The 13,178-nt window shown below is 31.4% G+C and overlaps 1 protein-coding gene across 2 annotated transcripts; it reads right to left on the bottom strand.

Annotated features, from left to right (window-relative positions):
* Window positions 1–7,725: 7,725 nt before the first annotated feature.
* Window positions 7,726–12,781, bottom strand: LOC110107097 (zinc finger CCCH domain-containing protein 39). 2 transcript variants are annotated; one of them, XM_020837255.2, is made up of 4 exons: window positions 11,972–12,781; window positions 11,794–11,867; window positions 11,430–11,675; window positions 7,726–8,083 (listed from the first exon to the last, which is right to left on the bottom strand). In XM_020837255.2, the coding sequence occupies exons 1-4, from the start codon at window positions 12,220–12,222 to the stop codon at window positions 7,863–7,865; spliced, it is 792 nt and encodes a 263-aa protein (XP_020692914.1). In that variant the 5' UTR covers window positions 12,223–12,781; the 3' UTR covers window positions 7,726–7,862. The 2 variants fall into 2 exon arrangements, with proteins under 2 accessions (XP_020692914.1, XP_020692913.1); XM_020837254.2 differs by having other exon boundaries at window positions 11,791–11,867; window positions 11,972–12,779.
* Between the last annotated feature and the right edge of the window lie 397 nt (window positions 12,782–13,178).

The following is a 13,178-nucleotide window of genomic DNA, read 5'->3' as shown; positions in this document are numbered from 1 at the left end:
TACGGAGAAGGATATGATTTGTTAGGTTTTTAATTTTTCTTCTTCTTAAAATTTTATAAAATATTTGGGTCTTCCTATTTCTATTAAAAGGCTAAGTGGTGCAAAATTTCAACCTTTATTATAAGGTTATTGATTTACTTTCAGGTTTGAAGGCCAAAATTTTCTCTTTGCCAATAGAGTTCAATCTTTAAAATTTTCTATTTATAACTATAGTGCTTATTGGATTAAAGGTAAGATAATTCCTAAATAATATTTTTAATTTTATTAGGAAAAGTTGTTCTAATTTTCATTTTTATGATAAAATTCATTCTAAGAAGTTGCATGTTATTGCTTGGAAGGATGTTTGTAAGCCTAAGTGTTTTAAGGGATTAAGTATTCCTAATCTTAATGCTCATTATTTTGATTTCAATTGTTTTATTATCTAGAGAATTTTAAATAAAAGTTGTTTTTTGGCTGATTAGGTTAAAAGAGATTTATTTTTCTTTATGGAAGTCGCCACCTTCAAAGGCTTCTAGTTTTTTTTTTTTTTTGGAAAAGTCTGTGTAAGCTAGCTTAGAGTATTAAGGGCAATCTTTCTTTTATTATTACTACAGATAATGGACTTTCATTTTACTAGGATGCATGGTTGGATGGCTGATCTGTTCATGATTTAGTTCCTAATATTAATGCTTGTTGGTATTTTATTTTGGTGAAGGACATTATTTCTAGTGGTTGTTGGTCTTTACCTCATTTCTTATAGTATTTGAATGTTTTTAATTCTTATATTATTCCTATACAGAGTTCTTATATTTTCTTTGTTAAGTGGAATAGGGAGCTTCTTCCTAAGTTTAAGATTTTTCATTTAGAATTTTATTCTAGGCAGGCTAAGGTTATTTCATATAATTTTGTCTAGCATACACATTATGCTTTGAGGTATTCTTGTTATGCTTGGATGGCCTTATTAAATGGTCATAAAACTATGGAAATTCTCTCTAAAAGGAATGTTTTTATTCCTTCTGGTCGTATTTTTTTATGAATCTGCTATGGAGACTCATAATCACTTATTTTTTAAATGTGATTATTCTTTTTCTATTTTATTTTTATTCATTCCAAGTTTAAATCCATTTTTACTTAGGCCTAATTTTTTTCAAGTTGTATATTTTATTTTTGAACTTAATGTTTCTAACAATGTTAAATATTTATTTTATTTAGAAACTTGTTGTTCTCTATATTTTTGGGGAGAGATAGAAATGGGAGGATATTCTATAGTAATTGTAAGAATTTTGATTCAATTTGTTGTTTTTTTAATCAGACTCTTTTTGCTAAGGTTTCTAATTGGAAATCATTTAATGAGATAAATTATATTTGATTTATTGACTTTTTTTATTTTGTGTCTAGTTTTGGTGTTTACCTGGTTTTGTGTTTTATTGGGTTATGGTTGGATTATGGGTTTTGTGGGTGGGTGGTGTTGGACCATGATTTCTTTGTTGAGGAGTCTCATTTTACTTTGGTTTGCTATTTTTGTCAACCGATTTAAATATTTGGAAGGACGGTAATAAAAATCAAAGTTTTTGGGTATTTTGGTTTTTTGTTTTCTTTATTTATTCAATTTTTGTTTTTCTACTTTTTTTTTGTTTTTTCTTATTTTTGGTTTTTGTTGTTAACCTTAATCATCATGAGTCCTCTTGGGGGAGGAGGTGGGTTTGGGTGTTTTCCTTATTCATCCTCAATTCACATATCTTGGGTGTATATGGGATTGCTGTTGTTGAGGCTTTAGTAGATCATTTTGTTTCATTATTTGTTTTTGTTAGAAGGATGGTTTTCTATTCTGATGATTAAAGTGGATTATCTCTATATCATGCTTTATTGGAAGGCTGATGAACTGGACTAGGGTTGGAAGGATGGATATTCACACTTGTTAGTGTTTTTGTTGAAGTGGTTAGCCTCTCTTGTTGGTTGATTGGCTTGGATAGTCTCTTTGATTGGCCTTGTTGGTTGAGTGTCATGGATCATCTTGTTGTAAATCTAGTCCCAAGTATTGTGATTTTGATTATAACAAATATTATTGTTTATTTTTTACCGCTATTATTGTATATATGTTTTATTTGCCCTGCTTAGTAACCTTTCAGGTCCACAGTTCACTTGCAATGCAAATCAGCTCAAGATCGAGTAGATTAGGGTTGAGTCTATCTGTAATATTAACTTTAACATACTTTTACCTTTCTTGAGTCAAGTCATGTATTTAGTGGACTCCATTCTAAGTAACCTTGCACACACACCCAAGGGAGTGGGATGGTGAGTTAAGGAAATTTTCTATTTTTGACAAAATTATATAAGATGATTTTTATCATACTAGACGATCAGTTATAAACAGAAAACTCAAACTAGGGCATCCTATAAATTAAGAATGATTAACTAATTATATTGTATGATCCTTATCATACAACATGATCAGTTCATATTATGAAAAATAGTAGCCAATCATAATTTAGGCATTATTTTAAATTTCAATTTTTGTTTATATCGTATAGGATTATCCGCATCTTCCTGGACGATAGAAGACAATTATGCCAAAATTAGCCCTATGATTAGGAGAATAGTTTTGATAAAATTTAATTTGATTCAATCATATAAGATGATCGATAATGAGAGTCCTTAATGACATAAAGCATGCATGGGACTATAAGGGATCGCCACTTATCGTACTAGACAAATATCATAATTTTTCAATTAATCATCCAGGAGGATTTACTCCTTCGTACTATATGACAAAGAAATGAATGGAAAGATAAGGCATCACCGAGTATCATACTAGACAAAGTTCAATATATTTATACTAATAGTCTAGGACAATAATCTAATCGTCTAGGATGATCTGTGTATTACTCTTAAACAAATTGTACATGGCAATAAAATTCATACTGGCTGAAAGGGTTATTTTGAACTAATTGTACAAAATGATGTTAGATCATATTGGACAACTATAAGCATAGAATTGAAAATTAGGGCTTCTTTTGGAGGTTCTCTATTTAAGCTTTCATATTATCCATGAGATAATCTTTTACTATGGAGTTGATTTGAGAGAGAGCATAGAAAAGGAAGGGAGAGGGCATGGGGTAGAGAGAAATCCTTTTGAGGGGGAGTTATGAGGGATTCACAAGGGTTGCTCCAAGTAAGATTTCCATCATCTTCTTCAAGTTGCTTTTTTAGTTCCTTGGTGGCTTTGGGGGAGATCTTCATAAGCATCAAATAAGGTTCTTTAACTTCACTGTGATGGTAAAAAAGGATTTTAAGGTTCTCTGCCTACTCCAGGAGGGAGTAAAAAGATTTCTAGGTTCTTTGCCTACTTTAGGAGAGAGAAAAAGGATATAAGGTGCTCTACCTCACCGGGTCGGAGGAAAGATTTTGTAAGGGCTTATCCGCCTTGTTGTGGGGACAAAAGGAGAGACTAATTTTAGTGCAATACCTAAAAAGGAGGTTTCTGGGGAGTGGACGTAGGTGAAGTTGACTGAACTACTATAAATCTAGTGTGTTCTTTCAATTTACTTTTCCGTATTTAATTTCTGCATTATTCTGTGATTTATTTTATGGTCGAAATCTTTGATTTTTGTTATTGTGAAATTACTATTGCTTCCACATAAATTATTCAAAAATATTTTTAAAACGTTTCCTTTTTTTTTTTGTTAAGAATTTTTTAAATAACCAATTCACACCCTCTTAGTTAGACTTGGGCTTGTTCATAAGGGTTTAATAACTCCTCACGAATTTTTACATCTTTTTCCTAGCTTTCTTCTCAATGGTGGATGCTTGATGCTATGGTTGGAAGGCTGCTTCTAAGATATTTATTATATCTCTTTTGTTGTTTGTTGATTATGTTCCTTTGTACATCCTTTTGCTTTAACATTTTGTTAGGATGTTTATGGTATTCTTTATTTTGTCTCGATGTTTTTACATCAAGGTTGTTAGGTCTTATTCTTTATTTTTCCTTTTCAAGGGTTTTAAGTTTTTCTTGCTTTTCTTAAGCTCTTGAAATTCTTTAATTTTTTATCTTTATTTTAATGAAAATTGGGCATGATTCCCCCTAATTTTCCCAAAAAAAAAATAAAATCCAATACAATTAGTATAATATGGTATGAATATTTTAATCCTATCGAGGTTCATCCAGGATGATCCTTAGGATGATCAAATATAATTTTTATCAATGATTCAATACAATCAAAATCATACTGTATGATTGCCTATCATTAATTAATCTTAGTTTGATTGACTATACATAGGGATTAGTTTTGGCAAGATTTTAAACATCATGCAATATGAACTAGTTCGTACTATATAATTAGTTCAAAAATAAAAATTCAAATACTTACTTAAATCTGATTGGAGGTTGGGGGATCCGATTTAAATTGATCATCATGTATGATCGAGATCATATAGTACGATTAGTTTAACAATTTTAATTTCTCATTTAGCCATTTTAACCTATTATATTTTCTAACCTACAGATCCTACAGTACAATCGGGATCGTACCATATAAACTTTAAAATTTTTGAAATTTAAATTCTCACTTCCCATGTGTGTGTATGGTTTCTAAGCTAGCATACACCTTTTACAGGACAATCAACTCAAGAAGGATATAAATAAATCAACTAAAATACATATTCTTGCAAAAACATCAAACATATTCCACTGTGTCTTCAATGTTAATTCTTTGTTGATGCATGACATATGATGTACCTAAAATGTTAGTGTGCATAAGACAAATATGCAATAATAATATTATGAGAAATAAAGTAGAAATCTAATAGCATTTGTTATCATCAAAAACATATGCTTGGGCTCTTGGATTGCAACAAGTTGTTCCTTTAATGTTTCTTAAACCTTATGATCATAGCTTATAAGACTACAATGCAATCTTATGTCTCTTCATGCTAAGTCACCATCATAGACATAAATCTACACGAACACCTTCACATTTCTAACATCGATGAAACACCTTACAACATTGCACTGTCTTTAAAGTATAAATGGACCACCATAAATACTACACTTAGAAACTCTCCAATGAACCAACACCATGCCCTAGTCAGCAACATGGTGTTGAATGTACTTGTTATGTAACACGTTATTCAACTTAATTTGATTCCTAAATCTGTAACAAAAATTCCTAAGTTACCCTACACGGCTAGACTACATTCCATCCTACTTCATAGGCCACACTTTTATATTTTCTATAGTGATAAATATAGGCAGCACCTAATTGAGTTGTCCATGATTTAGAGGAAGATGTAGAAGAAGGGGGAGCACCATCCCTAGCCACTTCTTATTCTTATGAATACCCCCAAGATGCTTGGAGATATCTTTTTGCTCGAATGGAAATTAAAGTAGACACCCAAATCGAGTGATCTATATAGAGGCATACATTATAGCAGCAACACGAGGAGGATTGTGTTTAGTTTCACGATCAGTTATCTATGGTTCACCACTATTTTCAGTCATCACCTTATCAGGGACAATCAAAATTTTGATTTGTTTTGCAAATAGTTGCTTTACATTATATGGTACTTTCATTTATGTTTGTCTGTCCTTTTTTGAGATAACAAAAGGGAGTAAAGTAGTGTTAGTTTGTTCTTGTTATCTAATTCTAAGTTGTTTTATGTTCTTCTTTACATGTGTTTTTGTTATGATATTTTTATTGTTATTTTGTGCAAGTATTTATAAATAAAAAAATTAATCAAAATTAATATATATATATATATATAGTGATGTGCTCAAGAATTGTATAAATGAGAATTATCAAATTGTAAAATTTGCCTGTATTTTTTCTTTTCTTAAGTTGTTGTACGTTGAGCTGTATATTGATTAGACAATCAAATACAAATTGATGAGTGGGAATCAAAATTGACCACTTCATTTATCTGGTAAATCTTTGATCGTAATGTATGATCAGTTATGACACAAATTAAGTCGAGTGCTAAATCAAAGTTAATAAAATTTGAAATTAGAGAACTAATCATATTATATGATACCAGAGGATCAGTTATTTTTAGAACACCAGCTTGTGATTCTAGATTTCTAAAAATAGAAAAATTTGAATTAATCGTATTGTATAAACTATTTCATATTGTATGAATATTAATATATTTTGCCTATTTTGGACAAAAAAATTAAGCAATCAAATCATATTTAAATTTTATATTGTATGATCACAATCATAAAGTACAAATGCTTAGAACTTTTATAGGAAGAACCATTGTTGGGGCAAGACGATCCTTGAGTTAATTCTATCACCTTGAATTGATCATTTTGTATGATCCATATCATATAGTTTGTTCAAACATAACTCTATTTATGGAAATTCTCTGAGAATTAACTAATAGGATAGTATTAACCCCTACTCATATTGTACAATCAAAACATTAAAATTAAAATTTAGGGTTTTCCTTAAATAAGAAAACTAGGTTTTGAACTAAGAGGATGAGAAGCAATATATTCAATAGAGTTATTTTTTTAGACTGTCTTTGGAGAAAGGGAGGTTGTTCTCTTTCTTTGTGAAAGCTCATACAAGCATCTTGGGGAGAGAGGATGAGGTTGAAAAAAAAGTTCCTTGGGGCGTTCAAGGGTTGTGTGAGGGTGATCAGACAGTTGGTTTCATTAGTCTACGGCTCTACGCCTTTGTCCTCTAGTGTTTGTGTTGGGAACTTTTGGAGAGGAGCTCTAAAGAGAGTGTTTGGTTGAAAGACTTGTAACTAGTAGAAGAGACTATAGGAGCAGCATCTCCACCATTCCGAGGAGTAGGAGGGTGGAGGCATCTACATCGTGCCCGATGCAGAATGATGGAAGCTTTTCAGGTGTGAGAAGATGTGTAAAGGTCATTCTCCACCTAGAAATGAAGATGAGCTTCTTAACCTTGCTGAGTGCAAAAAAGAGGTGTTTAGTGGAATTTCCAATAAACAAGAACTTAAAGAGCGGAAATAGATTAAATTGATTGAACTACTATAAAAATTCTTATTTGTGTCTTTTCTTTTCTACACTTTTTTATTTCTTATATATTTCAATACTTATATTTTTTTACTTTAAAGAATTGCAGTAGTTTTTAATAAAAATATTTCAAAAAAAATTATAATATTCCCCACAAACAAAAAATATTTGCTTTAATCATACTTTTAAAATTGTTTTTTAAATCATTTTTATTGCTCTTGAAAAATGAAAAAAAAAAGTATTATAATTACTTTTTGCTTTGCAATTTTACTATTATTTTGCAAAGCTACTTCCGCTGTATACGAGTTGTTTTATAATAATTTTTTAAAATAATCAACTCACCTCTCTCTTGATCGTGTCAAGTGATTTTCAATTGAATTTGCTAGATGTTGGCCATTTTCATAGCATATTTTATAAGGCATTTTTGCGAATCAACTTTTGCAAAGATTTTTATTTTTATTTTTTTAAAATGATATCTGCCTGATGCATTGATAATATAATCATTCACAAAATATACTTAGTATAAAAGTTCTGTTATAAATTTCATTATTATTTTATAAATAAAATCATTAATTAGTCATAAAGTGCATGCTTATAACTAAGAACTTTAATCGAAAAAATTGCTTATTCTTAACAGAGAAAAAAAGATCAGACTGCTCATTAGTTTAGTTTCCAATCATAGTACAATAACAAATGATGTGCACGTATACTATAATGATTTTCATCATTTTTTTTTTTACAGAAATCAAATTCTTATCTACCAAAAATTTGAAAAGCAACCCTGAAAGTTGTTATAAAAAAGGATATAGAATGCATGTCATTTACATCACGAAGAGTTGCTGAATTCTAACATTGTTTGATCAGACAAAAAATGAGTTACTCACAGAGGAATTTATGCCATAAATCAGGCAAAATCATCAATCCAATCCCCATAGATGCGACTAATTTTTTTCAAAGTAAGAGTTCTAATTTTTGGCTGAGATACAGCAGCTTCTCTGGACTCTCTAGGCTCTGCCGTTGTCTTAGATAAAATTTCATCAGTTATGTTAATAGCACATTTGGGACGAGCTGCAACAACATTCTTCTCAACCAATTCATCATTATCCCCTCCGAGCTTCCTTAATTCTGTTTCCAAAAAATAAAAGACATGAGTTTGAAGATGTTATATAAAAAATTCTGAAACGCTTGAATCTTTTCTCAAAAATACTTCTATAACAAGTTAAAAATGTTCATTAAAATTGGTTCGAAAACCTAACAACAGCAAGTTGGACTGGCTGAACTACTGAAATTATTGAATTCAGATTTATTCATAAATAATATTAGAATTATACTCACAAGATTCAAAAAATTTAGGGAATCAGAGCGAATAAAGAGAGAAATATGCTAAGGAATAAAGAAAAAAAATCTAGAAAATGAAATTCTAGGCATGAATATAGAGAGTTGAATAAATTTGAATACAGAAAGTTGCCTCTTTTTTCTCTGTTCCACTCATTCAAAATGGCCTTCTGACATTTTGAATTTAAGGTTTTGGGCGTTACAAGAAAGGCCACATTAAAGTAATACGTCTTTAAAAATTAATCATATGACATAGAATGTGTAGCTAATTAAAATCGTGACATAAATATACATTTAAATTCATGTGACGGATATACGTGACCAGATACGAAATTCATGTGATGGATATACATGACCAATGGTATCTCAAGGCTCAAGCCTTAATAGTTGAGACACATCGAACGAGGCTTTTGACAAACTAGTTGAGGTCAACCAACTTAAGTTGGCCACCGAAAAGATTAATTTGGTCACCTGAAGTTGACCTAATAGGTTAATTTGACCACTTGAAGTCAGCTACTTGAAGGATAAAGTTTACCTACAAAAGGGTGAATTCAACATCCTGAAGTTCACAAGGTCTAGCACCTAAGGTTAGCAAGTTCACCATATGAATCAAGCTTATGATATTTGGACATATTTAGTTTATTGATTCTCTTGTATCTCTGTATCTTTAGAGAGTAACTTGCAAAAAGAACATGGAAACGAATAAAAATATTATTTTCAGTAAATCCATAATGATCTTTCATTTGTTTGTAGAGTCAATGATAATTATTGTGATTCACTATCATATTTTAATGAATTTACTAGATATTTTCTTTTAATTAATGAAACTCGGGTTCAAAATTAATTATGAATGATGACCTCTTTAAGAACAGAATATTATTTGATGGAAGGCCTTAACTCTCTTAAGAAAAAATTCCTAGGGGCTTTACCTCTCCCAGATGAATCAAATAGGAATACTAACCTCATTAAGCACAGACTATCTGTCTAAGGGATCATTTGAGATGGCTGCAGCAGTCAGTAAAGTCTAAGTACTCTTAATTTAAATATCTAAGTACTTTTAAGTTTTTTTTTTACAATGACATATTATACTTTAAAATAATCTGAAAAAAAGTTATAATACTAATATTACTTCAAAAAAATTTATTTTATGTAATAATAAAAATATAACTCTAACAAATTTATAAGATTTAATTAAAATAAAAAATAAGTTTATAATTTTGAAACATGAAACAATTTATTTTAATTTCTCTAAATTACAATTTCAATGTGAAGAAATACAAAATTAAAATTGTTTAAAATCAAGAATGAATTATTACATAATGGAATGGTAAAGTTTACCGTAAAAAATATCTAATACAGAGGTAAGACTATATTGAATATATTATAAAGTTTTTAATATGATTTCACTAATACATTACAAAATTTAAATCACAAAAATTTGGTAGATAATTGTATGTGCGTTCACGTTATTGTCTTACCTTAGAATAGAAGGAAACAGTTGAACGCAGGAGTTCTTAGGTCAGAAAAAGTAATTGTGAGATACAAAATGTTTTAAGAGCAGAGACCGAACTCTACCTCAAAACCAACATCCAGTTACGTTTCATAACGTACAACAGAAACAAACCCCCCCCCCCCAAAGCACCCTAAGTGAAGGCCTTAGTTCTCTTAAAAATTTTCCTATGAGCTTTACCACTTAAGGCATTAGCCCTCCTATAAAGAATAGTCTAGTAGTATTTTGACATGATCTTATACCGAGATTACTCTAACCCAAAGGAAAAATTAGCCTACCTTTTAAATTTTTAAAATGAATTCACTGATACAGTACAAAATTTAAATCACAGAGAATTGGTAGATAATTTTAAGGGTATTCACGTCAGTCTTACCTTAGAACAACTGGAAGCAATTGAAGGTGGCATGATTTCTCAGGTTGGGAAAAGTAATTGCAAGACGCAAAATGTTTTAAAAATGGAGCACGAACTCTATCCCCAAACCAAGACCCGGTTACGCTTCAAAATGTACAGCAAGAAAAAATTCCCCCCAAATGCACCCTAAGTGAAGGACTTGGTTCCCATAAAAAAAATTTCTAGTGGCTTGACCACTTAAGGAATTAGCCCTCCTATAGAAAATAGTCTAGTAGTATTTTGACTTGATCTTATACCGAGATAAATCAACCCAAAGGAAAAATTAGTCTAGCCATTAAATTTTTAAAATGAATCACTAATACAATACAAAATTTAAATCACAGAGAATCGGTAGATAATTGTAAGGGCATTCACAACTTTCTCTTACCTTTGAATAGCGGAAAGCAGTCGAACGCGGAAGGAGTTCTTACGCCAGGGAAAGTAACCGCAAGACGCAAAATGTTTTAAGATCGGAGCACAAACTCTATCCCCAAACCAACACCCGGTTACATTTCAAAACGTACAGCAAAAAAAAATTTCCCCCAAATGCACCCTAAATGAAGGCCTTGGGTCTCTTCAAAAAATTTCCTATAGACCTTACCAATTAAGGCGTTAGCCCCCCTATAGAGAATAGTGTAGTAGTATTTTGCCTTTATCTTACACCGAGATCACTCTAACCCAAAGGAAAAATTAATCAACCATTTACTTAATCGGCTATATATTCATTTTTAAAACTATTCTCGACACTCATGTATAGATACGTGTATTTTCTCTAATCTATATATAACTTTCAAGTAAAATTTTTATTCATGAATGAGCTCATGCTTAGTTCAATAAGTTAAAGAACCAAACACTCGAAAAATAATATATTCTACTTAACTAGCCAAGTTGAACAACATTTGAGCTTTCTTAAATTTAACTCGTTTACCTAGTTATATCATCATAACTTTACACCTCTTCTTTGGTTATTTAAACAATCAATACTTAAAGGTAACAAACCATCCCTAATATGATGGTATTCGGATCTTCTCCAACTAAAAATTATTTATCCTACTTTGCGTGGCTGGGATTAATTCAAAATTTTTAGTCATTCTGATTTTTAAGAAAGCAATAGTAATCGCCTAAAATAGAATGAATGGTTTCATTTTTCCCGTCAATTACCAGGGTAATCGGACATCATCTAATCCTCATTTTTGAAATATAAAAATTGTAAGGGGAAAAAAAAGCATGACAACCTGAATGTCCATGAGCATAACTGCATTGATCACCATATGAGCAACTACCAGAAGTCGACCACTTATGACAAATCTTTGTCTTCCAACACATAGGTTTCTGACTGGGTAAGGAGCTATCCTGAAGCGAACCTGGCTGTACATGACTAAAACTGCACTTGTCACCATAAGGACAGAGCTCACCATGATAAAACTTCCAGCAAACTTTGTTCCTATGCAGCTTTTGCTTCTCCCTTGCATCAAAAAGTTCTTCAAAACCAAACATAGAACAACATTAGCTACTACAAAGAATCAAACTACAAAAAGAGAGAAAATGATGACTTTAATGTTAATTATAGGAAGATCAATAAATAGCAATCAATACCACCAGAAATTATGGGATTTTGTTCATTCCTTCTACTGCCGTCTACCTGAGGAAACAAGGCTCTCACATCCACATTTCTGATCATAATTCAACAAACGAAAGGAAAAAAAAAATACAAAAACAATATTAATACAAGCAATGTAACAATGGAAATAGTAACGCTAGAATTCAAAAGATTTACCCAGCAGGCCTGCGGAGTTCTTCAATGCTGTGAGCGAAGTTGCAGCTGCCACCTTTGGAACAGGAACCAGACATGAATTTCACACACATACGGGTCTTGAAATATACTGATTGAGGTGTACTGGAGCCGTGGTATGTTAGATTCGGGAAAAAAGGTGGAATTTGAGGACAATTCCCGATTTCTTCTGAGATTCTCTGTTCCGTGGTGATCGAAAAGTCGAATGGGCCAGGGAAAGCAAAGGGATGATCCATGGTTGAACAGAATATTTTTAATAGCACAGGAGAAAGGCAAAGAGCTACAATGGGCTTTCAAGATAAATGAAGGCGATATATCAACAAAGCATGGAAATTACTAATGTTCACAAAAGAAAAAGTAATATATATGAGAAATGCAGAAAAGCACCAACAGTGATATATGAAAAACAATCAAACTCAGAATCAAGATTTAGGTTCATCATCTAAAGACGAACCTCCGCGTAAGAGATACGAGGATTCAATTATAGAATGAGGAAAGTCGTCTATATCAGAATTAGATAGGCCCGGGACGAATTCAATCGAAAATGGCGGTGAATAAGAGAAACCCTAGAATCGACGAGAGAGATCAACGAGGGTATTTGATTTAGAAAACCCTAAAAATTGAAGAAATGCCTTAAGCCTTAAGGAGTATAATAATAAAGGAAATTTTAGGATTTAATCCATCCGAAGGTTTCCGTTAATAGAATCTTTGTTGCTTAGCACGTCTGCCCCGCCTCTGCCCGCGAGATTTCAGCTTCTCCGCGCGTTAACCGTACGGAATAGAACCGGCCTTATGGCAGCGCAGGTGGGGGCCCACGGCGATCTCAACTGTTTCATTTTATATCGCCGGGGGAAACATTTTGGGTCCGGCGCTTTCGAGATTATCTTATTTAAACCTCCATTTTTAATTTACCCAATTCATAATACATCAAAATTATTCAAGCAAAAAAAAAAAAAAAGTTTTAAAAAATATATATAAATTTACCAATAATTAAAATGAGAAATGTAATACAAACAGTGAATTAATTATGTGAATAGTTGATAAAAATAAGAGTTATTCAATCGGATTCAAAATGAAGCACCACACAGGTTTAAAGAAAAATAGTTCGTCATAAGAACAAAAATAATAGGAATAGATTATTAACTCGCTCAAAATTAGAATTTGAACAAATATTATAGCCCTAATAAATAAC

The sequence above is a fragment of the Dendrobium catenatum genome, unplaced genomic scaffold, assembly GCF_001605985.2.
Source record: "Dendrobium catenatum unplaced genomic scaffold, ASM160598v2 fragScaff_scaffold_1557, whole genome shotgun sequence".
NCBI classification, from domain to species: domain Eukaryota; kingdom Viridiplantae; phylum Streptophyta; class Magnoliopsida; order Asparagales; family Orchidaceae; genus Dendrobium; species Dendrobium catenatum.
The sequence above is the reverse complement of the archived record's forward strand: the minus strand, read 5'-3'. Positions and strand labels throughout refer to the sequence as shown.

Coding starts and splice junctions, on each gene's coding strand:
- LOC110107097 (XM_020837254.2), bottom strand. CDS start 12,222: ATGGATCATCCCTTTGCTTTCCCTGGCCCATTCGACTTTTCGATCACC. Junction 11,868..11,971: donor GAACTCCGCAGGCCTGCTGG/GTAAATCTTTTG, acceptor AATTATGATCAG/AAATGTGGATGTGAGAGCCT. Junction 11,676..11,790: donor AAATCCCATAATTTCTGGTG/GTATTGATTGCT, acceptor TTGGTTTTGAAG/AACTTTTTGATGCAAGGGAG.